Source organism: Mytilus edulis, chromosome 6, assembly GCF_963676685.1.
Source record: "Mytilus edulis chromosome 6, xbMytEdul2.2, whole genome shotgun sequence".
Taxonomy (NCBI): domain Eukaryota; kingdom Metazoa; phylum Mollusca; class Bivalvia; order Mytilida; family Mytilidae; genus Mytilus; species Mytilus edulis.
In genome coordinates this window covers 54,180,708-54,206,616 of record NC_092349.1, presented here as the reverse complement: position 1 = coordinate 54,206,616, position 25,909 = coordinate 54,180,708, and the positions used below count along the sequence as shown (strand labels likewise).

Here is a 25,909-nt window from a genome sequence, read left to right as displayed (position 1 = left end):
CTGTCATTCGGATCTGCTTAGTCTTCAAAAAGTGTGCATGTCATATAGGTTTCTTTATCTCCTTTAATATAACAAATTTCTTGTTACAACGACCACTTTAACTTTTATAAAGTGCGTCGGACGCATGAAGTTAATAAAGTGTTGTTGTTTTCATGTTTACAGCATAAAATTAAATGCTGCTAGTGGACTGTCATGTCCCCGATCGTATCATCAGGTCAGTAGTCAAATCCGAAAACAACGAATGTTTGAAAATACATTTGAGCATGAAAAACACTATACATTTTTTATTCCCCATACACATTCTAAAACAAAGCAAACAAAAGACACTTCAATATAACCGACTTTAAAATTACTAAAGACGGAGGATATTTACAAAAAGGTTGAACGATTATCGTACTCAGACTCAGAAATCAAAACCAATCAGAATACTGGATTATAGTACTCAGACTTAGAAATCAACTAATCAGATTATCGGTTTGGTGTTTCGAGTACAAATTCTGAAACAAATATTACCGAGTAAAGAGTTATGACCGAGGCCCTGGTCTATAACTCAAATTTTCATCACAGATTCGTGATATTCTTTAGTTTTAGTGCACTCATCTCTAGAGGTTTTAGTGTCTCTTGGTTGATCTTTCCTTAAGATAAAAACTTGATATTAACGTTTATTGACGGAAATTATAAGGACGCAAATGAATAGTAAATGTTGAAATATATTCAGAGGCGGATTTAAATTCTGAGTCCGAATCTCATAATTTTTTCAGTGAACAATGTAAATGAAAAATACCGAACTCCAAGGAAAAATTAAAATAAAAGTCTATAAAAACTGCCAAAGTCAAACGTTATTAACAAACGGAACGGATGTTAAACAGCTGCCATGTTCCTGACTTAAATCAGGCATTTTCAAAAGGAAATGATGGGTTAAACGTGTTTTTTTAAAGCCATTTAAATGACAGTTGTGTATAGTTCTATCACACATAATCCTTAAAAGTGAAGTAATCATTAATATTTCAGACAGAGCATCGAATCAAGGGAATTTGGTCATCAATATTTGTATTTAATTTACGAGTGCCATCAAATGTAACCTTTAAATAAGTCCTTAAATTGAAATTCAAAGAAATCAAGGAAATATCAAATATTTTTCAAAATGTCAAACCTTTTTCAGTAATTAGATGTACCTTTGTAACTCTATAGAATCATGCATAATTTAGTTGTTGTAGATCATATTCTTTGGAAGCTCAATCGTGTTTCCTGTATGAATTATATGGTTCTTTTCACATATTGATAAAGCAATTTAGATTATTGTCATATATAAGATGTGAACTATGTCCGAGATATATATAACGTCTGTGCGGCATTTAAACGATAAGTAAGAAAATCTCTGAAACTTAACTTTTAGTTGAAATTCATATAGTGACTTGTCTATCGTTTATTTCTTAACTAGACAAAATGTTTTCACTTTACACAGTATTTATTATTCTACATATATCACTATCTATTTCTTTCGCGTCGACGGATTTTTACCGAAATATATTTGATAAGCAGAAAAATAAAAGAATAGTTTCGGGTAACACTACATTATCGATAGATATCGTGCGATCATCAGTTGAATGCGCAGGTGTGTGTTCCATAGTCCAACAGTGTTGTTCTTCAACCTATGAAACGTCATCTGGACGCTGCATTTTAGATACACTGAGTACACCAGAAACAGAGACAACTGACAATTCAAACGTAATGGTGAAGATTCCAGGTATTTTTTTAATTATTTTTAGCTTTAAACATTTTTAAAAAACAATGTTCGCTGATTGTGTTTAAACTTTTTGTCAGATGTTCGGGATTCTTTAATTTGAAACTGTAGTTACATTTGAAACTTGTGCACTCTAATTTCTACTCTTTTCGTAATTTTATAACATATAGATTAACAGCTTTTTTGAAAGCCTTATAAAATCCTTTTTAATTTCGAAGTTTTCGAAAGAAAAAGTAATCAAATTGAATGTAAAACGTATAAAGATCTCAAGAAAATAACTTTCAAATGGTTTATCTCACAAAAACAAGGAGACGAATCTTTCATTTTCTTTCTACCTTATAGCTCCGATATGTAGTGTCCAGCCAAATTTTATTGCATAAATCTCTAAAACAAAGACGGACCTTTCATTTTTTCTGCTTTTTTGTGTCATTGTGTATATACTATAAATGTATTATAGTCTTCTAAAAAGTTTGTTTTTTTCAAAGCAGAACAGCCACCAACCTTTATGTATTATATACATAGTTTATAAGCCACATTAGAGGAATTCATTTTCATTTTCTAGTACCTTGTCAATACCGATGAAGACAGACTGATGGTCTCCAGGGTATTTTGACGTCAGTAGTGAGTGCTTTGGTACTCCCATATGTATGATGTATACTAATTCATTCATAAATTTAAGTATTTTTCCCGTGAATTACTGCAAAAATAGCTACTTCCGGTTTGTAAACGCTCACTTCCGGTTGATATTTTTCAAGGTCATATGACACTTAACTCTTTGCAAAATATACAATTTGGAAATTATTAACAACATAGTTTGCACAGCTTAATACAAATTTTCGACATTAAGATAATAAATGTATTTCAATTTCTACAGCGACAATGGCTATTAAATTAAATAGAAGAAAAACTTGGTAACAGAAAAGTGACATTTGTTTAAATTGCTGTAGCAACGTGAGTTTTTTTGGCTATTTGAAAAACTTTTCTGAAACAAATTTGACCGATCAGTCTGACATTACTATGTCGTTTTTATTATTTATATATTTGTTATGGCGGCGTTAGCATGACAGTCTTCTAAATGAAAAAAAAAAACGATTTAAAAGCATTTAGTGTTTTTCTCACACTGTGTAGTAACTGCCACGCCAACTTCTTGGTGTAATGTTGTCCTCGGGTTGCTTCTGTCATCCTTATAGGTCCGTTTTAGATATACATATTATATATTTACTCACATATTAAAAGTTTGGGTTTGTGCGTTCCTGGTGAATGTTGATCCGGATAAGCGCTTTCTTTTACTAGCAATTGGTCAATACCGCAGATAGTAGACTGTTACACGTAATCGCCATCATGTCATTAGCTCAAAAATAAGTGCTTCGGTTCTGACATAATTTGTAAAAGATCGTTCTTTAATTCTCCAATTAAACCTATTTTGACAGGTTTTTTTTCGGGTAGTTATATTGATTATTCAGACACAGGTATTCCATTCTGTGTTGGTGAATCCTTAATAACTATATAGTTACACCAACTTAATTTTGAATCCCTATTGAATGAGTAAAAAATGGTTTTGAACCGACCTCCAAACGATCCATGATTCTGTTATGAGGAGAACATAAATTGCATTCATGCTTAAATTCACATTCATCTAATAACTGATGTATTTTTTTATTTCTTCGAATATTTAGTACAATTCACCAATAGTCTAAACTTACCATTCATTCCTTCAGAAATAGATGCATGTAATATATTTTAAGAAAACTTGAAAACTTTCCGCTGCTATTTTTGCTTAATGGGGGCAATGTGACGTTAGTGGTTTAGAAACAGATAATTCTTTAACATAGATTAGACAAACCACTTCAAATTCCTTTTTTTTTTAAAAGGATAAGCTTTTGTTTTGAACATATATTTTTAGTGGTCTATGCATATGCAAGGAGAGGGTAACACCCTCTTTATTCGAGGCAGTAGATTTAACATACCTATTCCGAAAACACGTGGTTGCATATTTAAAAATACCGAACTTCCAAATTGATGATTTTTTTCAGAATTTGTTTTTCTATCTGAACTTGAAAGATTCGAATAATACCACAATTGCATAACCTTTTTAACCCTTTACGTTTAGTGCATTGTCAAAATTATTTTCAATCATTTAAACGTATACTATCCAATTATATATTCCTAATATTTGATGCCACAGTTAACCGTTTGTTTTTTTAATTTTTTAATTTTAAAAAGGTAGTTTTCCCAGGTGATCCAACAAATGAATGCTCTTTCGTAGATTTTCTGCAACAGCAGAACTTTAATATGGGTAATATCTTTCTTTAACTATCTTATCATATAACTTATCTATACTATTAAACGAGAAGACCTCATTTTTTGTGTCGCTTCTCTTCCTTCCACAATAAATTGATCAGCATGCCTCTGTGTTCTTTAGGTAACGTGCATAGTCGCATTTGTCATCCATTTTTATAATTATTCAGATTGAGTTATTTTGGGAGAAAAACGACAAAATAGGTGTCCGTATATTTTTCCGTCATCAGACTGAGTTTTAGTCATAGATAAGACTTCCGGGTTTATACATGCACAAAAACAACCAATCGTATGATATATTAAAAGCATGAAAAAAAAATTAACCAATCAGACCGTTCTCCATATCATGGTTTTTAGATCGCAAGAATCACAACTATTATACCTCTTTATAGACAATCATTTTTCGGGTTTATCCACATGTAAACTACGATTATACAACTTCTATAATATATATAGAGACTCTCTGTATTCTGTTTACTGTTTTCTGAAATATTTACTATCAAAGGGGTCATACCAGGTGCATAATTATAATTGAAATAAGTAAAGCATGTGGAAACAAGAATGTGTCCATAGTATACGGATGCCATATCGACAATTTTTTTCTATGTTTAGTGGACCGTGAAATGGGGTAAAATCTCTAATTTGGCATTACAATCAGAAAGATCATATCATAGGGAACATATTTACCTAGTTTCGAGTTGGTTGGACTTCAACTTTAAAAACTACCTGACAAAAATTTTAACCTGAAGCGGGACAGGCGGTCGGCCGAACGAACGGACGGACGCACAGACTAGAATACATAATGCCCATAAATGGGACATAAAAAATGTTGTTGAAAGTGAAAGTAGTGATTTGGCCTAAATGAGAGTAGGGTAGAAATTAGAGGGAGGCAGGACTTATTCCGGACGTCGGGATCGAGTGTTTTTAAGCTCGGGATTTCGGGATTGAGCCTTACGGGATGCGGGAATATGTTAATTGAATTTCGGGATATCGGGATATGAATTTCGTTAAAATACGTACCTTGGGATTTCATGTTTTTAAGCCCGGGATTTCGGGATCAGGGCCCTCCGACCACCCCTCAAATGAACATAGTCATGTATACGAGATTCAAATCCTACCATTCGCATGTTAATACGGCTCTCAAAAGGAAAAGCACTGTTGGATTGTCCTAGAAGCATATTTTATAAAAATAATAATGGTCTATTAACAGTTTCATTGATTTCATGTTTGAAGCGGTGCAATTCTTTAATCTAATTTTACTTTTATTAAATAATGTATTGTAGCAAAGGGGAAGAATAATTGTGGTATAAGGCAAGAAACACGAAAATAATTGAATTTAACAGAAAAGAAACAAATAACGGACTTTGGAAAAAAGGGGGAGGGTGTCTTTGATACCTTATATGAAATTCTACAGTCATAATATCTTTTACAAAAATTCATCCTACAACAGTTTACAAGCTATATATGCCCGCGATTTCGCGGGTGTGTTCTAGTATAGAATAAAACTGAGAATTGTTTGCACTTATCTATAAATGTTTGGTTTCTCTTTTTTGATCTTCTTTTTTTAGCCATGATTTTCTAGTCTCTCTTCGTCTTATGAGTTTTCATTCTGTATTTGATGTCTTTTGTAATTGTTATAGATTCAATTGATAACCTTCAACTAAGTGACTGCAGTGAACTTCCTGCTTGCACGATAAGCGGAGTATTTGAAATATACCCGGTTGTAACTAACAAGATAGATGTATACTGTGATATGGATACTGATAGCGGTGGATGGACGGTATATTTAGATTAGAAATAGTTAAATCATGCATTAATCTGATTTAAAACGAGATCATGTGTCAACCGCTTACAAGAATTTGACTACACACTTCGTCCTACTTTGTGTTCTGGTAATTACTGTATCACATCAGCCTATGACTTTCACTTATTGAAGGTTTGTGTCATAACAGAAACAAGCATCCCGGAAGGTCTCTACAACAGATAGTTGAGAGGAAATTGCCGTATCCATGTAATCAAATCATGGTCGAAGGTTCTGTTTTAAATCAGATTAGTTAGATATGAAAGTCCTTATCATTGTTTTTAATTTCAAATGTGGACATTGAAGCAAAAGCTATTACAATTTTGTAAAAATTCAAACAAAACTCAAAGTAACGATTGTTATAATACAACATTCGTGATAATGGTAAAACTACAGATGGATGCAGTCCTAACCAGTACAGTAAGTTAACTTGTGACAGGATTTAGGACTGCTCTTACTAGTCCTATGACCACAATCAAGTTAACTCGAAAAGCAGACTTGGTCCTAGGACTGTTTTATGACTGCGGAAAAAGTTAATTTGGGAACAGGTCTGCTACTATTATAAGTTAACTCCGAAACCAGTCCTGTCATAAGTTAAGTATGATTATGACAACTCCGATCGAACCAGACCTGATCTCAAGTTAACTTTTGGCTTGACTGTTCAACACTTAATTACTTGTACCCAGCACCGCTCTACATCGATTAAAAAAAAATTAAATTAATGTCTGTAAATAAAGTACGCATAAAACTTTGCTAGTTATAAAATTTGTTCGTGGTCTGCCTTTTTATGAATTGAAAACGATGTTGGTTTCACTGCTAACGTGCATTGAATATATATTTCAATAAATGTCCAATTTTTTAAGTCGTATATGTATATGTATTTTATATATAAAATGTTCTGATCTGTTTTAAAACGTAGCAATATTCTTATAAAATGGTTATATTATCAGATAAAATCGATACACAATGGCAATTACGCATAGCACTTAGATAAAATATTCATGATAAATGAAAACAATATTTGTGTACAGTTACTTGCATGTTATGTAAGGATGGACTGTATAATACAAGTGACAGCAATATAGGAACACAATGACTACAAAATTTTGTGTGCATCAATTAAGAGTGCCACTATGTCCTCTTTTTATTCAAAATATTGACTTGTAACAAAAATTCAGTAGTTTTGATACCTCAGGATGGCTTGTACAACAAAATTATTTGACCCCATCAGCCATAACTGACCTAATTTGCACTTTTTCATGTAAATGTATATGGCCGCATAATATATCAGCAAATGTTTTATGTCACAATGGATTGTAAAATATTCATGTTAAATGAAAACAGTATTGGTGTACAGTTACTAATACTTTATGTCAGGATGGATTTTTGATTTTGCCATTTGATTTGGGACTTTCCGTTTTGAATTTTCCTCGAAGTTCAGTATTTTTGTGATTTTACTTTTTGATACCTCAGGATGGCTTGTATAACAAAATTATTTGACCTCATCAACCATAACTGACCAAATTTGCACTTTATCATGTACATTTATATGGCCGCATAATAAATCAGCAAATGTTTTTATGTCCAGATGAATTGTAAAATATTTATGATCAATAAAAACAGTATTGGGGTACAGTTACTAACTTTTTTATGTCAGGATGGATTGTAGAATACAAATGACAGTAATATTTGAACACAATGACTACACAATTTTGTCCGCGTCAATTAAGAGTGCCTGCATGTCTTCTTTATGTTTAAAATAATGATTTTAACAAAAGTTCATTAGTTTTGATACCTTAGGCTGGGTTATATAACAAACTTATTAGACCGCATCAACCTCAACAAACCATTTTTGCACTTTATTATATATATTTATACAGCCGCATAATAAATCAGTACATATTTTTTAGTCAGGATGGATTGTATAATACAAGTGACATCAATTTTGGAGCACAATGACTACAAATTTTGTCCGCATCAATTAAGAGTACCAGCATGTCCTGTTCTTATCAAAATACTGACAGTAATATATTATGTAAACAATGATGTTTATATTTCATCATATAAAAATATTTAACCAATGCGTTTGATAACATATCTATGCGCTTCTGGTTAAAAAAAACACCCTTTCCTTTCTTTTATGATAGCTGCATTTACATTTGTCGATCAACGAGTGTGAAATAAAAAAAATAATGTGTATAGTATGTTTATAGAGTCACCACCAATAATTTGCTATACTGGGGAAAACAATACGATTATTGTTTAAACACGGTAATCTGTCATACGCAGACCTGTCCTGAGGTCTGGTCTGGAGCTGACCAGTCTATATGTCTGGTCTGGGGCAAACATGCTCTCATGTCTGGTCTAGAGCAGCTGTCCTCAGGGCTGATCCATAGCAGACTTGTCCACAGGTCTGGTCTGGATCAGACTTGTCAATAGGTCTGAAGCAGTCCTAAAAAAGCAGACCAATGTCTGGTCTATCAACGATGAAGTGAACTTGCTTGTCTGCTTAAAATTATTCAAGTTAACTTGGAAAGCAGTCAAAATGTCTACTCCAAGCTAAGTTTTGGACAGGTTAGGACTGCACCCATCTGTAGTGTGCTTAAATTCAATAGAAAAAATAAATTTCAAAGAAACTATTGAAGATATCGTGCATGTATATGCCATAAGAAAACCTTTTTAATAACAGTATATTCATACAGGATAAAGTATCTGACGACTGATGAAAATATAAATATGGTGAGGGAGTGATAAAGTTGTTGTAAAAAAACTAATTAACATAGGTTTTAAATTCATGACATTTATGCATGAAATATTTTATTTTTGTTTTTCTAGATAGTACAGCGACGAGTTGACGATTCTGTAGATTTCTACAGATACTGGAAAGATTACAAGAATGGTTTTGGAAGTGTTTCCGAAAACCACTGGCTCGGTGAGTATCATTATCCATGATTACAAGAATGTTTTTGGACGTGTTTCGTAAACCACTGACTGTGTGAGTATTTGTGGCATATCACTTTTCGTGGAATATGTTGGTAAAGGTGAACCACACTTGTAAATGTTCAATGAATTACAAATTTACTATAGCCTTGTAGACAGACTTTGGCAAAACCATGAAATTAAATTTCTTTGAAAATGCAAGTTTTCCGAATCCACGATAATTAATACTCACGAGAATAAATGAATCCACAGTTTACATTCTGATCCAAATATTTTATAGGAGCCACTGAAGTTTGCACATTACTTACTGTTTCAAACATACGGTATGAAAAACTGATGCTGGAATACTTACATGACTTAGGTTTTTATATTAAGTATCAATTACTAAAGTTGGTTTATTGCTGATTCTGATATGCAATATGGACCACTGCAGTTGGTTTCCACATTCGGTATAAACTGCTGAAGTTTAAACATTACTGATTCAAAGATTTAGTATGCATAGCTTATAAGTTTGATATAATTTTTTGATTCCAGTATTCAATATCAAATTTAACGTTGGTATATTGCTGGTTCTAGCACTCATTAAGTTCAAACCTCGAAATTGTGTGCATCAACTGAGGTTTATACACTACCTGTTCTAACATTCGGTATAAAACACTGTAGTGTGTACATTACTGGTCTTTTACATTCAGTATGAACCGCTGAAGTGTGTACAGTACTGGTTCCAACATTCGGTACCAATCACGAACATTTGTACATTACTGGATCTAACATTCGATATGATAAGCTGAGATTTGTACACTTCGGGTTCTAACATTCGGTATGAACCACTGAAGTGTGTATATTACTTGTGTCTTTCCTTCGACATGAACCGCTGAAGTGTGACATCACTGGTTAGATTTCGCGGTATGAACCACTGACGTATGTACACTACTGGTTCCAACATTCGGTATGAACTACTGTTTTTTGTGAAATATTTGTTCCAAAACTTGGTAATCAGGGCAAATAACTTTCTTAATTTGCATGATTTAAATTGCCAAAAAAAAAAATGGAATAAAAGGAGTAGGTCCAGTAAGAGCCCATTTTGGCCCCAAAATATAGCAGTTTTACAAAGTTGATAAAATGTAAACTTTTAGTTATTCATTGAACAGTAGAATGTTTCTGCAACGTAAATATGGGCTATTTTTGACTATACAATGAACATGTATCGGGTACTAGCACCTTAAAGTCATGCTTAATTACTGAAATCTTCACAATTCTAGCATTTTAGTTAAATTTTAGACGGTTTTCGTGTAAAACGAAAGTGGCCGCATTCGTGTTCATCCTTAATATTGAAATGGAAGTTGTATTTTATAATAATACATAACATATATAAAGGTTGAGGATGAACACGGATGCGGCCACTTTCATTTTTGACAAAAAACATCTGAAAAGTGCCATTTTTCTGCATATTTGGTTGATTTTTCATATTTGAGCTTCAATCGGATCGTTTTTAATGACTAAATCAGTTCAAATCTTTCACATAAACTAATTGATTCAAATGAAATAGACACTTAAGTGTTTAAAAAGTAGTCAAAATCTTTTGTCAGATGAACCTGAAATTTGAGGCCAAAATCGGTCCTTACCGGACCTACTCCTTTGTCTTAAATGGACATCTATGAGAAAACCATGCAGATGGTGCTCCATGCAAAGTTGTTTGATTTTGATGAAACTTTGCTGACATGTTCAAGTTGACCTCATATGAAAGTCATGCAAGTTTGAAGCCCTTACACTGCTGGTAACCATGGCAACGATAGGGATTTAGGGTATTTTCGAGTTTATTTATAGATGCATTTACTGAAATGAATAGATTTCATAAATTTCTCAAATAGAAATAAATACTATTATACTTCTGAGTGTTTAAATACTTTAATAGCACAGATAGGATGTGTATGAAGTATAAATCACATAATTTTATTAAACATAATGATATATATAGAAAATAAGGGTGTGGCAAAACACATAAAATGATAAAAAATATGGCCTTTTCATCAAATCACACTAAAACAGACACTATGTAGTATTGAATTCGGTATCAAATTTATATTAATCATAAAGCTTCATATCTTGAATATTGAAAACAGGTATAAATTATTTACATGCATTACGATTGATATAAAAACATCCGGTTCGTTTTGTTTTTTTCTTCATCTAGATTTGAGAAAGAAGCAACTTTGTTACACTCAAACAATTATGGACCAAACAATAGATTTTTAAAAAATGTTACATGTTGTCTTCTTATGTCGTCTGGATTACAATATATTATTGATCTGTAAGTGATATATCCGCCATCCATTATAACTATCTAATATGTTTATTTGGCACGCCATAATCGATAAAAGTGCGGACGTGATAGAAAGCACTCTTTACCAAAATGTCAACGGAGATTACATTCCACGGAGGTTACATTTCGACGATTTCGTCAATTATGAACCATAATATGTATATCTAAAGATCGGAGTTAAACTAAAATTTAATGTTGACATCCATATCGATCTGTTGAATGTGAAATTTGTTTTCATAATTGATGTTTTTTTAAGAATTGGCCATTCCACGGAGATTACACGCTTAACAAATCTCTGCAGTTTTCAACTTTGCTTCGTTTTTCAGACTGATGTAACTTGGAATAAATGACCATTGTTATAAACAACATTATTTATGGTAACCTTATGATCAAATTTAACTCATATTACACTCTATACTGTACTAAATATTTTGTCCTGCTTGGTCTTTTAATCCATCAATGGAAATTTCAGCTTTTCGAAGAAAACATTATGGACGGCCGGTACGATCACGATCGTTGTGCAATATGTACTAAACTTTATAAAAATTAAAAATATAGATAATAAAGAATTCTAAAATTCTCAAATATAAGTATAACAAGCTACGGGTATATAACTGGAAGTCGTTGGGTTTGCTTTCTTACGGAGGGACAAAATAACGTCATAAAATGGGCGCTTTAACGGAGAACCAGTTTATACGTAGTACAACCCAAAAGTCGCTTTAATTTACCCTAAATTTCAGAAATGCTTTGCATTTTCTTTGCTTCAAAATAATTTGAAGGGATTTCGGTTGCAAATTAATTTTATAGATTTTATTGATCATTTAGATAGCCTCCCCCTTTTTTTGTATTTTCGCAATAAATTGAGGAAAGTCTCATATTTTAATGAAACCAAGCATTCAAAAATAAATACTTGAATTATACAGATTGTAACATGCAATATAGTTAAATCAAAAAGAAAATTCAAAGTGAAATGGATTGTTGTGTCACAAACAATAGTAAGCATTAGGCTTAAAAAAGGGGGAGGAGCTGCCAAAGACAATTTTTTTTTTTTGGTATTTTTTTTTTATTCAAAATTCCTTCAGTACACTTGTCCCTATTACTTTAAAGAGTAAAATCCATTCATTTCTTCCTAGTAATCCCATTTTTAGTTATTGTAGCTTGCTAATTACTAAAGTTGTATTCTGGTTACTGAAAAATGATATGAAATTCAATGTCAAGTTCATCATATTGAAAAATCTTAAGTATTGACATTCAGAAGTTGCGTCTGACAGGTAAACAAAATTAAGACACGTTGCAACCTTTTACTTGCATGCTGGTTACCATATAAGTCATTTTGATCATGAGTACCTAAGACAGTGTGGATAAAATCTGAATTTCTATTGTACAAAGGGAGATAATCCAATAAAAATGCTGATTTTTAAAACCTTAAAATTGCATGTACATATTAATTTAAACTAACATACACTGCATCAATTTAATCAAATATAAACATATCTCTATTTGGTTATCTGGAGAGAGAGTTAATAGTGCATTGGTGCATTTGTGCATATACTATTGGTTTGCTTTTGTTGTAGTACTTTCTAAAATTCTCCTAAAACAATGTCTAAATTTATAAATTCTCTTTTAGCATTGATAAATTTTTAAATATCTCAATCTGTATAAATGATCATAAAAGTTATTATTTTTTATAGCATTAGTATTATATTTAACAATCAATGAAGATAATACAATAACACTAAATGGTGCTTACATGCAAGAATAAGCTTATTATAAACATACATAATACATAATTCGAATTGACTTAGCAGCACAAGACAATTGTTGCATTAGGTATGGAATTTAGGGAAGTATTAAATTGTTTCCATACTATCTTATAAGAATTTACATACATGTAACTGCATGAACTATGAAAGGTAATTTACTAATAATTCAATCAATAAAACTAGTAAGTCAATCTAAGAAACAATTTCTGACAAATGAAAATATTATTATGTTTATAAAATGGCCAAGTACATTCGTAATCTTCTTGATTGTCTTCAATACTGATGACCTTTTAATACAGAAGTAATTCTAGACTTCTTATTCGCTGATGAGAAAGCCTTGCTGATGGTGAGACAGTGAGAACATTCTATTTCCTAGTAAATATCTCTCTCTTCTCATTTGTGTTGCAACTGTGTGTTGACTTGGTGATTTTCAAGACTTCAGCGAGATTCACATTGCCGTTTTTTTCCTTTTTTTCAAAGCATATGAGTTCCATTTCAATTCATTTTTATTTAAGCTTGCAATTTTTCAACATCAACAGGAAAAATCAAAGACAGATCAGAGCCTTATTCAAGTATCAGTAATATTATCTAATTTTTTTTTCATCATAAACATGTTTATCAACAAAAATGTGTCTCAGCAATCAGTCTTCTTTCATGAACTCCAGTTATTTTTGGATAACCAAATGTCTGTAAAAAATAATAAGAAATCAATTGTTATCATTTAATGGTTGAAATTCCCTAAAAACAAGTTAATTATTAACTTGGTCTTAGTGTGAAATGTGTTTCGATTATCACAACTCTGACATTCCAGTACATAGAATAAGAAATAAAGTATACTAGCTAAAAATGGACCTAAATTTGATTTTTTTTTTTATTCCAATCTGCAGCAAACTTAATTTTAATGAAGTTAATTTTGCAGATTTCATCTTGTATTCATGACGTTATGACAATACAAAAATAGGGAGATGAGTATTGATTGCAAATGAGACAAATATCCACAAAAGTTCAAATGAAATGAATGTAATGCCTCTGTACAACCTTCAACAATGAGAATAAAACAGCTCAAGGGTACATTCTATTACAAATGCAGAGATTGCACCTTCATCAGGTTGGGGGGTGGGGGGGACTATATAGACACTACATTCAAACTTGATTCACATGATACAGTTAAGAATTTGGATTGTGATGAATTATTAGACTCATCATACATGTAGGTTTCTGACACAGAATAAATGTGGTAAAAGAACTGATGATTTTGAAATTGGACAATATCCAAAATCTAAAGTCTAAAAGACATGATTAGATTTATCATATCAAAGAACCCCATATATGCAATTTTTAATGAATTTAAACAAAGTTTAAGTTTGGACCCCAATTTGAATCAACTTGAAAACTGAGCCCAAATCATAAATCTAAACATGCTAAATGCATGATAACATTTAGCATAGAAAAAAAAATCATTAATATTTTAATAAACTAACAAAAGTTTTTTTTGCCCCCATGATCTTTTTTGCAATTTGAAAACGAATATTAAATATCTAAACATATAAGAAGTATTTAACCCAAAAAAGTACAATACACCGTTTAATTTTGCATAATATCAAAGAACACCAATTATTCAATTGTTTTATGAAATCAAGTTTAACTTTGGACCCTTTTGACCCTATAGCTGATATAGACCAATTTAAAAACAAGCCAAAGCATTTGAAATTGGTAAAACAATAAGCATTGGAAACAAATATATAATTAATTTTACAGCTAATTTCCTACGGCATGTAAATCTAAGACTTCGGTTAGCTTGCATGGTTTGTTTGTATATTGTACAATTGCAATTGACATAACGTCTAATCAAATTTAAAAGTACTCCATAAAGGTTCAAATATGCCTATATTTATTGTTTGAAGATATCAACCTTAATTACAAAGCTTGAATCAATATTTATACAAACAGAGCAAGCAAACCTACCAAAGTTTTACTCTACACGCATTAGGAAAATAGCTGTAATAATGGTAAAAGTGTTTTTTCAAAATTGAAAAATACAAATGTAGTCTTCAGGTTTACCATAAATGCATGTATACTATAAATGAGGATCTCAGAGTCAAGCTGACAAGAACACATATTTTTTTCTAGGTTTCTAAGAAAACAATTCCAATGATGAGTAATGAAAATTTTGTTGTGTAAATTGTACTGATATGGCCCTCAATTGATCATAAAATAATAATTTGAGTGTTCTGTGTGTTATTTTTACTTTTTGTTTACCAGATTGAACTTTTAAAATTGAAGGGTTAATCTAATTTATTTATTATTTATCATGTTTTTACAATAATAAATGTAACTGGTCAATTTTCAATTTCTATATATATGATTATATTTCACAAATAATGCCACAACACAGGTCTTATTTGCTGTCTATTTAGTAGTCTCTTGTTATGACTTGTTTGATTAATCTTTTTTTTTATCAATCATATCATGCATATATTTACCTATATGATCTCCTATCATATCTGCTTTCATTTAACATTATTTTTGTGCTTTTCCATCTTCAACATTAACCTGTTGATTAAGAAATAAAATATTGAATATTTGTACATTTGCATGATCAGTACAGTGAGTTACATCTACATGTACATTGTACATTAAGTTGGTTTTTGTTTTGTTTTGTATTGTTATGAGTTACAATTTATGACAAAAATAAGCAAAGACCCATCGAAACAACATCTGATAAACAAATTTAATAATACTTTTAGATATTTGGATGATATTTTGGCTCTCAATAATGACGACTTCAGTATGTATATTAATGAAATTTATCCTGTTGAACTTACTTTAAATAAAGCTAATACTAACAATGACCACTGCCCTTTTCTCGATCTTGATATCTATATCACTAATGGAAAGCTGAATACTAAAATTTATGATAAAAGGGATGATTTTTCATTTCCTATCGTTAATTATCCGTTTTTAGATGGTGACGTTCCCTTGTCACCATCTTACGGTGTTTATATATCTCAACTTGTACGATTCGCTCTTGTATGTAACAATGTTTTAGATTTTAACGAGAGAAATTTATGAATTACTGAAAAATTATTACACCAGGGTTTTCGATATCATCAAAACATTTACTAAATTTTATCATCGGTATACAGACATCATTCGTAAATATAGCTCAACATGCAGACTTCTAATACGTTCAGGTATTTCACATCCAATTTTTTATGGAAATATTCTTTATAAAGCACAAAGGTGTCAGTATTCACCTCAGAAACTTACAAAACCTTTGAATAGACTTATTAAGAAGGGATATAATTACGATACTGTTGTCAAGTCATTAAAGATTGCATATTTTGGCGTTAATATTGAGTCACTGATAAGGTCTTTGCATCGGAACTAAACACATTTATTCTAAAAACAGTTGTTAGCATGACACGGGTTGTGTTCTTCTCATATATGTTATGATGGTATGATACTAAACCCCTAACGGGAAGGATTGTGCCTGATGTTCATATGATGAAATCATAATCTTTCAGTCAGTTTAATTGAAGTCTGGAGCTGGCATGTCAGTTAACTGCTAGTAGTCTGTTGTTATTTATGTATTATTGTCATTTTGTTTATTTTCTTTGGTTACATCTTCTGACATCAGACTCGGACTTCTCTTGAACTGAATTTTAATATGCGTATTGTTATGCGTTTACCTTTCTACATTGGTTAGAGGTATAGGGGGAGTGTTGAGATCTCACAAACATGTTTAACCCCGCCGCATTTGTGCGCCTGTCCCAAGTCAGGAGCCTCTGGCCTTTGTTAGTCTTGTATTATTTTAATTTTAGTTTCTTGTGTACAATTTGGAAATTAGTATGGCGTTCATTATCACTGGACTAGTATATATTTGTTAAGGGGCCAGCTGAAGGACGCCTCCGGGTGCGGGAATTTCTCGCTACATTGAAGACCTGTTGGTGACCCTCTGCTGTTGTTTTTTATTTGGTCGGGTTGTTGTCTCTTTGACACATTCCCCATTTCCATTCTCAATTTTATTAACATAATGCATTGGTTCATTGAAAAAAAAAGTTTTGTAGATGTGATAATTAATTTGTGTAAATGTCACAAATGCTATGATATCAATCACATCATCAAGTAATTCATTTCTTCAGTATTGTTATTTTGAATTTGTTTTATCTGAGTAATCTGTAATGTTATAATCTCATGTTGCCCCTTCTGGGCCCTTTAATTTGGAATACGTTTGTAAGCATATTCTATTCAGATTCTATTTTATTAACGATAGAAGTAAAGACATGTACAAGTTCTCTTTCCATGTTTATAACTGTGATACATGACCTGCACTAAGGAAATGTAAAGAAAAAGTCTCACAGTAACCAATTTTTAGAGAGAAAAAAACCCAGCTCATAGTCTGTAAAACATTTTTTTGAGTTTGAGAACCATATATTGTATCAATCTAGCTGCATTGTACAATGTACATGTAGTACTGGTAAAGGAATGAATAAAGACAGGAAATTCACAACTCTTTTGGAGCTATATTGTGACTTTAACAGTGCTTAATCAAAACCTGTCACAAAAATCTTTAGGGTAGGGATAAAAATAAAGGTAGGTAAGGGTAGTGCGGTTAACACACATACTTTTTAGTAGGCATAAATGTACAGTAGTTTTCGTATGTTTATGTAATTTATACGTGTTTCTCGTTTCTCCTTTTTTAATATAGATTAGACCATTGATTTTCCTGTTCGAAGGGTTTTACACTAGTAATTTAGGGGTACTTTATCATGTGTATAGCTTGTTGTTCCGTGTGAGCCAAGGCTCTGTGTTGAAGGCCGTACATTGACCTATAATGGTTTACTTTTATAAATTGTTATTTGGATGGATAGTTGTCTCATTGGCACTCATACCACATCTTCCTACATGTATATCTATCTACTGAATGTTTTCTATTTCAATGGGTTGTATTTGAAAAAAAACGGGATTTGAAGCAACCATTATTTTTAAATTAGGAGAAAAAAACCAGAGTCAATGGACCCTATTGACAATTTTGCAAACAAACTCAGGGCGAACAGACCTGATACCGGAGGGTTTTGTAATAGAATATTTTATCATGATTATTATAGATTTCTTGAGAGACTGAGAGAGAAAAAAGTTTTTCTATTAAAATTTAGAAGGCAAACACATAAATCTTTTAGTTTCAGAAGAATTTTAAATCATTATAAATGTATGTCAATGAAAATTAAATCACGTGTTTGCTTCAAGAAAATTATGTAAATACCTCCCCCCCCCCCCCCTTTCCCCCAAAGAGAAATGGTCTATGCTCTTCTTCCTATATTTATGTGTTGATGTGATGTTTCCACAGTAGGTCTTTTTATGGTGTCAAATTGCTTTATCTTACCACAAAAAAAATTAACAAACTTACCAGATCCAACTGAAACTGAAAGTTTTGCTTTGGAATTTCCGTTGCTAGATTTGGAAGGGTCATGAAAGGATGGCAGCAACTCATTTTGTCTTCTTGTCTACTGCAATCCAACTCCTGTCCATGTTTGCAGCATATGCATTTTAAAATGTGAGTCTGAAACCTAGACATGCTAGTGATAGTCTAGCCTCATGAGTCATGTCTAGACTATCTGATCAGGATCAGACTTATTCCAGTAGCAGTGGGCATGTCTTTGCCACATGGTTTGCTATGTCTTTGTTACACTCTTTCAATAAAAATAAGTTTTTGGCTACACCATATTCATCAAAAATACCATTATTTCCTGTCCTTCTGCACATTTGTTGATTTCCCTCCTTCTGTTTTTGACACTAAATCTACCTTTTATTGTGAAGAGTTTTACAAAGGGAGATAATTTTAGCTATCTTTTTCAGTTTTTCATCTTTTATTCAAATAAGCTTCTATCAATTTGCAACCAAAATCCCGTTAAGGAATACTAGTTTGTAGTGAACCATAACGTTTAACAAAATATTTTTTTCAATTTGAGTGACTTTTGAGGATTTATGGACATTTTCAGTACAGGCTGACTTCAAATTTAAAAAAAACACAATTATAAAAACAAAAATAAAGGTTGAAATAAGATCCAAATTACAGTTTCTTTTAGTAGAATGTCTGAATTTTAAGGCCAAACAAATTTTTTTGTCATATGATACTTTGAACTATTCAATAATAAAAACCAAAAATGTCCATTTTCAACAACATTTTCCAGCAAAATTGGTACTAAACTAGAATTGCCCTGTATTCACATAATTTGAGATAAATTGTCATTTTTTAACCATAGAACTATTAGATGTACTTAATACTTTACTAGGAACCCAAAATCAGCTGAAAATTCCACAACCCCTTTCATAATTTTTTTTTGATTTTGCATGGTTTTCCCGTAGACATCCATTTAATAATAGTCATTTAAAATTAGACCATTAAAAAAAATTTCACCAAAGTCACTGTGGTCAATGTCATCATGTTATACACTATACGCTTAAAACAATATAGTTTCGAGCGCAGGTAGGATTTGAACCGAATGTTTTAAATAATTTATCGCTCTACGTGTCTTATATTTCGCGACACGTGGCTTTACGACCTTTTGTTTTGATCATGTTGATTATCATTTCCGAATTCACAATTTCGAATGACTATTCTACACATCTAAGTAAAGGTTCATAATGAGAAACGTTATCTTCAAGTGCAAACAAAGAATCTGTTTTTTTTTCGATTCTCTGTCGATCGAAAATATGGTTCTCAATGTTTTACAGATGTTTAACAGATGTTAGCAGATATGTTCCAAATATCGTAACTACAATCCCGTCCCCTTTTCCCCGACTGTGACCTACCGAATTAGATTTATTACTGGGTTTGTGCTAACATGAGCAAACGATGTGGAGCAGGATCTGCTTTCCCTTCTGGAGCACCTTATATGACCCCGTTCTTATGTTGTTTGTGTTGCTTAGTCTTTAGTTTTTTTATGTGTGTGTTGTGTAATGTTGTTTGTCTGTCTGTCTGTCTTTTTTTCTTTTTAGCCATGGCGTTGTCAAATTATTTTCGACTTATGAGTTTGAATGTCCCTTTTGTACCTTTCGCCTCTCTTTTACAAAGTCTTAATTTAATGATAAGTCAGCCGATGACTTAAAGCTATCACAAAAGTTTGGGTGCGAACATGTAGATTCGATTCGGAAAACCGTCTTTCTTGCATTGATGTCTCTTTGTTAATTTGATTATTCTCAAAATCTCTTTTTTAGGTAACGACAATTTACATATTTTAACCAAAACAAGAAATTATGTCGTGAGATTTGAAGTGCAGGATTTCAATAACAATACTGCTTACGCAGAATATCAATCATTTAGAGTCGACAATGAAGCTTCACAATACAGGGTTACCTTTTCTGGATACACGGGCACTGCTGGTAAGTCAACGAAATTTCATAATAAAGGGTTACATTTTCTGGATACACGGGCACTGCTGGTAAGTCAACGAAGCTTCACAATACAGGGTTACATTTTCTGGATACACGGGAACTGCTGGTAAGTGTTAGTTTCTTAGTAATAGTTAAAAGGGTCTGTTGGAAACGATCAAATACCTGAATTGGTATATTTCTAATAGTGAACATTTCAATGTCGCAATATCCCATGTACAGTAGCACCTGTATATCGAACAATATATCTCCAAGTTGAAAACATATTTCAGATTTTGCTTTTCCGTTCACCATTTCCTGGATAATAGAGGATAAATGAGCAAAACCCATACCGTAAAATAAAATATAAAAGGCCCAAACATAATAATATTCAAAACGGTTAAAAAGAGAAAAACAGCGTCCTGATTTATGATAAAGACAATACACTAAAACCATATATGACAGACAACAACTAACAGCAACTATAAAAATACTGTTCATCACCCATACCTAGGATAGAGGTATAAAGATAAGAATTAATTAAGATTTGGTATAAATGGTAATTTGACAACCAACTGTAGTTTGTTTGTATACAGATTACCTTCGTCTTACATATAACAAAAAGCAGCAAAATGCATTTGATCCGTTATTCTGGAGCAAAATTACCAAACGTAACATCTATATATATATTGTGGTACCAATTTTTCGGTCACTACACCAAATGTTTCTGGATACAAAGATACAAAAGATACAAAGGATATTCTTGGAAAAAAGCAAATACAGTTACGAACAGGTGTTGCATTTTTCTTGTATTGTTCCTTCAATGAATCAGACCGTTGTTTGTTCCATTTTACATTGTTTTATGAATTGTTTCACACTATCAAGCCGCGTCCTTTTGTAGCTTGTCATTAGTCAGCATGTGTGTTTTGAAATATCATTGATATGGTCATATTCATACATTTAATGTTTCCAACGTTATTCGAACACTAAGGGTTTTCTACCACTGGAATAAATTACATAAGCTGTATTTGGGAAAACCTGCTAGTATTTTTTGGTTTCTCAATGCTCGTCAACTTTGTTCTTTTGTTTGGCGTACACACTCATAAACCTGCTGTCAGATTTTTACTACTAGTATACGGTATTGGATTCGCTAACTGTTGAAGACTATACGGTGTCCTGTAGGTTTTAGTTACTTCATACGTTAGTCTCTGTTACGTGGTGGTTTCATTTGCTCTCAAACGCTTCTCCTATACAACTTGGAATTCTTCAATTGAGATATAGAAATTCATCGTAGGCAAAGGGGCATTATGTGTTGCCTTTGACTGTCTGTCAGTATTTTTGCCCAACTGTTTGTCACATTTTCGTTTTTTTTAAGCTTAAGCGGGACATTCGTGTCGTCAGAAACATTCTTTTTACCAACCACATGTTTTTACTCAAAGATTAAACTCATGTCTATAAAATCTAGAATTTTCGCTGTGTTTGGAATTTATGATATTGATGTACTTGGATAAACGACGAAAATAGTCATGATGAATTGCTATTGAACTTCAAAAATCGTTAAAAATTTCTGTTGGTTAGGGTAAAGTCTTGAGTGTAGTGTGTATTTTCTTTATGAAGTTAAACGTCCCTTCCAAAAAACGTTTGATCGATACATTTTTTACACCTTTGTAATTTCAATATTACTAGACTACACCCGCAAAATCTCGGGAATTTAGAGCGTGGTTGAAAGTATATGTAAACGGTTGTCACGTTTTTTGTAAAAGATTATGACTGGAGAATTACAGGAAAGGTATCAAAAGTCATATAGGTACTTGGGGACAGGACAATTTTTGTTTAGCCCTCCCCTTTTTCCCCAAAATCAGTTATTTTTTGTTTTCTTTTTATTTCAATTATTTTCGCGTTTTTCTGTAGACTGTATACTATGTCAAATAAAGTGTATTTGCTACATACTATCAATTCCAAGTTTACTATCCACGGTGGTCACTGATATATTATATAGAGACTGTCTTTATATATCAGTGACCGCCGTGGATAGTAAACTTGGAATTGATAAAATAGCAAATACACTTTATTTATTATAGTATATATGTATGTTCATAGTATACTGAAATACGCGAAAATAATTGTCCTGTCCCCAAGTATCCATGTCGGTTAAAAGCTCATTAGAGCGTATGTTATGTCCTTGTTTGTACACTATGCCCACTCTAAATAAAGCTTATTTTTTTATCTATTTTTATTATTATAAAATAATGTGTAATTCTAAATAGTCCTAAACGGAAGTCTTGTCTATGACTTAAAAGTCCGTCCGATGACGGAAACAATATCCGGACGCCTTAATTTTGGTTTCCCTCCCAATATATCACAAACGGAATAAGGATAAGCGAGGATACATTTTGGAACAAATGCGACTATGCATGGTACATATTGGACACAAAGGCATGATGATTAATTTCTTATGAAAGGAAGAGAAGCGACACACAAAATGAGGTCTTCTCATTTAATAGTATAGATTTACCTATAAAATCATCTTTTAACTATAGTGTTGTAAATTAAAACATTTTTAACTAATAACCGGTTGCACAGATAGTACTTCGACTGATTTACCGGTTAATCGGTACTTAAGATTATGTTCAAAAACATTGTCTGCAGACATTTACGAATGCAAAACTATATGATGCTAATTGCATATCTGAGTGGATGTTTATCCTGACATTCTGCAAGTTGCTGGTACGACCAGTGTTTAAAATAAATTTGCGCATGCATTACACAATTTTTTAATTATGATATTGTTTGAAATATGGCAACGTCTTGTGTAAATGCTTAACATTATTACATTGACATCTGCGAAATATTCAGTTTAAGTAAGTAATGAAAGTCGTCAACTTTGACCAGCTTACAATTGTTAAATGTATTGTACACTCTTATACCGGTTAAATAAACTATGTTTAATTTAGATTTTGTCCCAAGCTGATATATGTACGTGAACTAATTATTTAGGATAACATTGTCAATCACTGATTATCTAATATACTTAATCATTGATTTAACGAAGTAGATTTGTCTTATAATATCAATCAGTCGTAGTGATGATATGTCATTAATTACAAGCATTTCATGGTGTGAACATTCCCTGGACATTCATTTGTTGAAAGATATTATATATATATAAGTAATATACAGTTGATATGGTTACACAATATACATACATAAATATATACATAATAAACGAATTTGGGAATCGTTATTGACAGTATTTGTCGGGATAATTAAACGGGCGTATGACATTTGCGCCGATTTTGAAAATTTTCATCCTTTCATTTGCGCCGATTTCATTTTTTCATTTGCGCCGATTTTATATTTTAATTGGATTTACAGGTAAGTTACAGGTAAGTTCATACTTTTACATTGGCTGAGCACAGAGTATACAGACAAATCAAGGGACATTGTAATTGGTAAATGGCTATCCCAATGTTTCGGGTTACGGTTCCTTTCCCTAAATGAAATCGATGACTGCTTCACGTTTGACATTGTCTGACGCTCCTTCTGATGGCGAATGTCATACATTCTTAGACAACGTACAAGTACACATTCCATAACGGTCAACCAATTCGTGATGGCGTTCATAAATTAAAGAAGGGATTATTTCAACTTCACCATTTGGAACTCTTGGTTTAATAGCTTCCTTGTGAAAAAATGCAAACTCTAGAAATGTCCCCACAAGTACGTATGCCAGACAAAGAAAAGAGGCCTTCGTTATCGACAATTTTGCCAAATATAGAAGAAATAGAGACGAAATCATAAGAAAGGAATACATTAGATGTGTTGCCTATAAATACTCAGCAAGAACAGATTTATGATTTGAATGTATTCCGTTTTTATGGATTTAAATGCTGCTACATATATTTTTAATTCGTCATTTTAGTATAAACAAAGTTCTTTTATCTTAGGTTTTTTACTTCTTGATTTTAAGCAGGAGACAACAGTTATATACATGTTATGATCGACAATTCATAACACATGTACAACTGGCTAACGGAAGAGGTCTTTAATGATAAATGAAAATAACATTACTGGGATGGAGAGTTGTCTCATTGGCACTCATACCACATCTTCTTATATCATTTCACCTGTAATTTACCTGTTATTTACCTGTAAAAAAATCGGCGCAAAAGAAAAAAAAATCGGCGCAAATGAAAGAAAAAATCGGCGCAAATGAAATGCAGATCGGCGCAAATGCAAAACGCCGAATTAAACATATTTATCACCTTATATTATTAAATCACCTTACCCGGGGGCAAATTTTGTACGCCATGGACATTAAATGATTGCTAGTGTTTTTAATTCTTTTAATTGAGTTTTAACTTATCCGGATACAATTTTATTAAATACAAAATTATAAATATCGGAATTTCTTCATATATTAGCATAAAAGGTTTAACTGAGAAAACACAATAAAGAACGTAACCCTACCGAAACACAAATACATTTTGTAATACAAAATTTATAAATAAAAAGCTAATTTACATGGTTTTTCGTGTGAACTTTTTTCATTCTATCTTGGATACAATTAAAATAAACAAAACAATGTTTTTGTGGCTAAAGGAGAGGCAAAAGATACCAGCGGGGCATTCAAACTCATAAGTCGAAAATAAACTAACAACGCCATGGCTAAAAAAGAAAAAGACCAAAAGATAAACATAAGTATACAAAACACAACATATCTATTCACGGATTTGACAAATATATTGAAAATCGTTGTTTTTGTCAACTTACTATGCAGCAACGGATTGAACATTAAGGAACTCGTTTACATTTTATAGAAATAAGAAGATGTGGTATGAATGCCAATGAGACTACTCTCCATCCAAGCCACAATGAGTAAAAAGTAAACAATTAAAGGTCAAAGTACGACCTTCAACAAAGAACATTGGCTAACACTAAAATGCAAGCTAGTAAAGCCCCCCATAATTACTATTGTAAACCAATTCAAACAGGAAACTCAACGGTCTTATCTATATAAAAAACGAGAAACGAGAAACACTTATGGACCACATCAACAAACGAAAATCACTGAACAGGCTGCTGACTTAGGTCAAGTGCATACAAATGCAGCGGGTTTAAACGTTTTAACAAGCACCACTTCACCCTAATCAGAAGTCTGTTTAAACAATATTCGTTTACTCCAATCAAGTTCGATGTTTTGCTTGAGAACTAACGAAACATTAAAAAATAATTGTGCCTTGTATTTTTACAGAGATCAAAATACAATTCCTTCTAGAACAGGCACCATCTAATGATCAGATAGTATAATTTACCAAAAAGAAGTACAAAATACGTTTTCGATTATAATATATCTTGCAATGTGAAAACTATATTTTCTATGAATGCAAAAGAGTACAGTCATTAAAGATGGCTTTTTGGGGAATTAACATTGATTCACTCATAGGGTCTTTGCATCAGGAATAAACCCATTTATTCAAAAAACAGTTGTTGGCATGATACGGGTTATGTTCTTCTAGCACATTTATGATGTTATGATACTAAAACCCTATCGGGAGATATTGTGCTTGATTTTCATATGATGAAGACATAATTTTTCAATCAGTTTAATTGAGGTCTGGAGCTGGCATGTCAGTAACTGCTAGCAGTCCTTTGTTAATTTACGT

The 25,909-nt window shown here is 32.1% G+C and overlaps 1 protein-coding gene across 1 annotated transcript in view; it reads left to right on the top strand.

The window, feature by feature from the left end:
* LOC139526483 (techylectin-5A-like) overlaps positions 1-25,909 on the top strand; it is a 52,830-nt gene that overhangs the window by 9,939 nt on the left and 16,982 nt on the right. Inside the window, exons 2-4 of the mRNA XM_071321635.1 lie at positions 5,683-5,822; positions 8,679-8,775; positions 20,091-20,255. Of these exons, the coding sequence (XP_071177736.1) occupies positions 5,683-5,822; positions 8,679-8,775; positions 20,091-20,255 (402 nt within the window). The remainder of the gene's footprint in view (positions 1-5,682; positions 5,823-8,678; positions 8,776-20,090; positions 20,256-25,909) is intronic.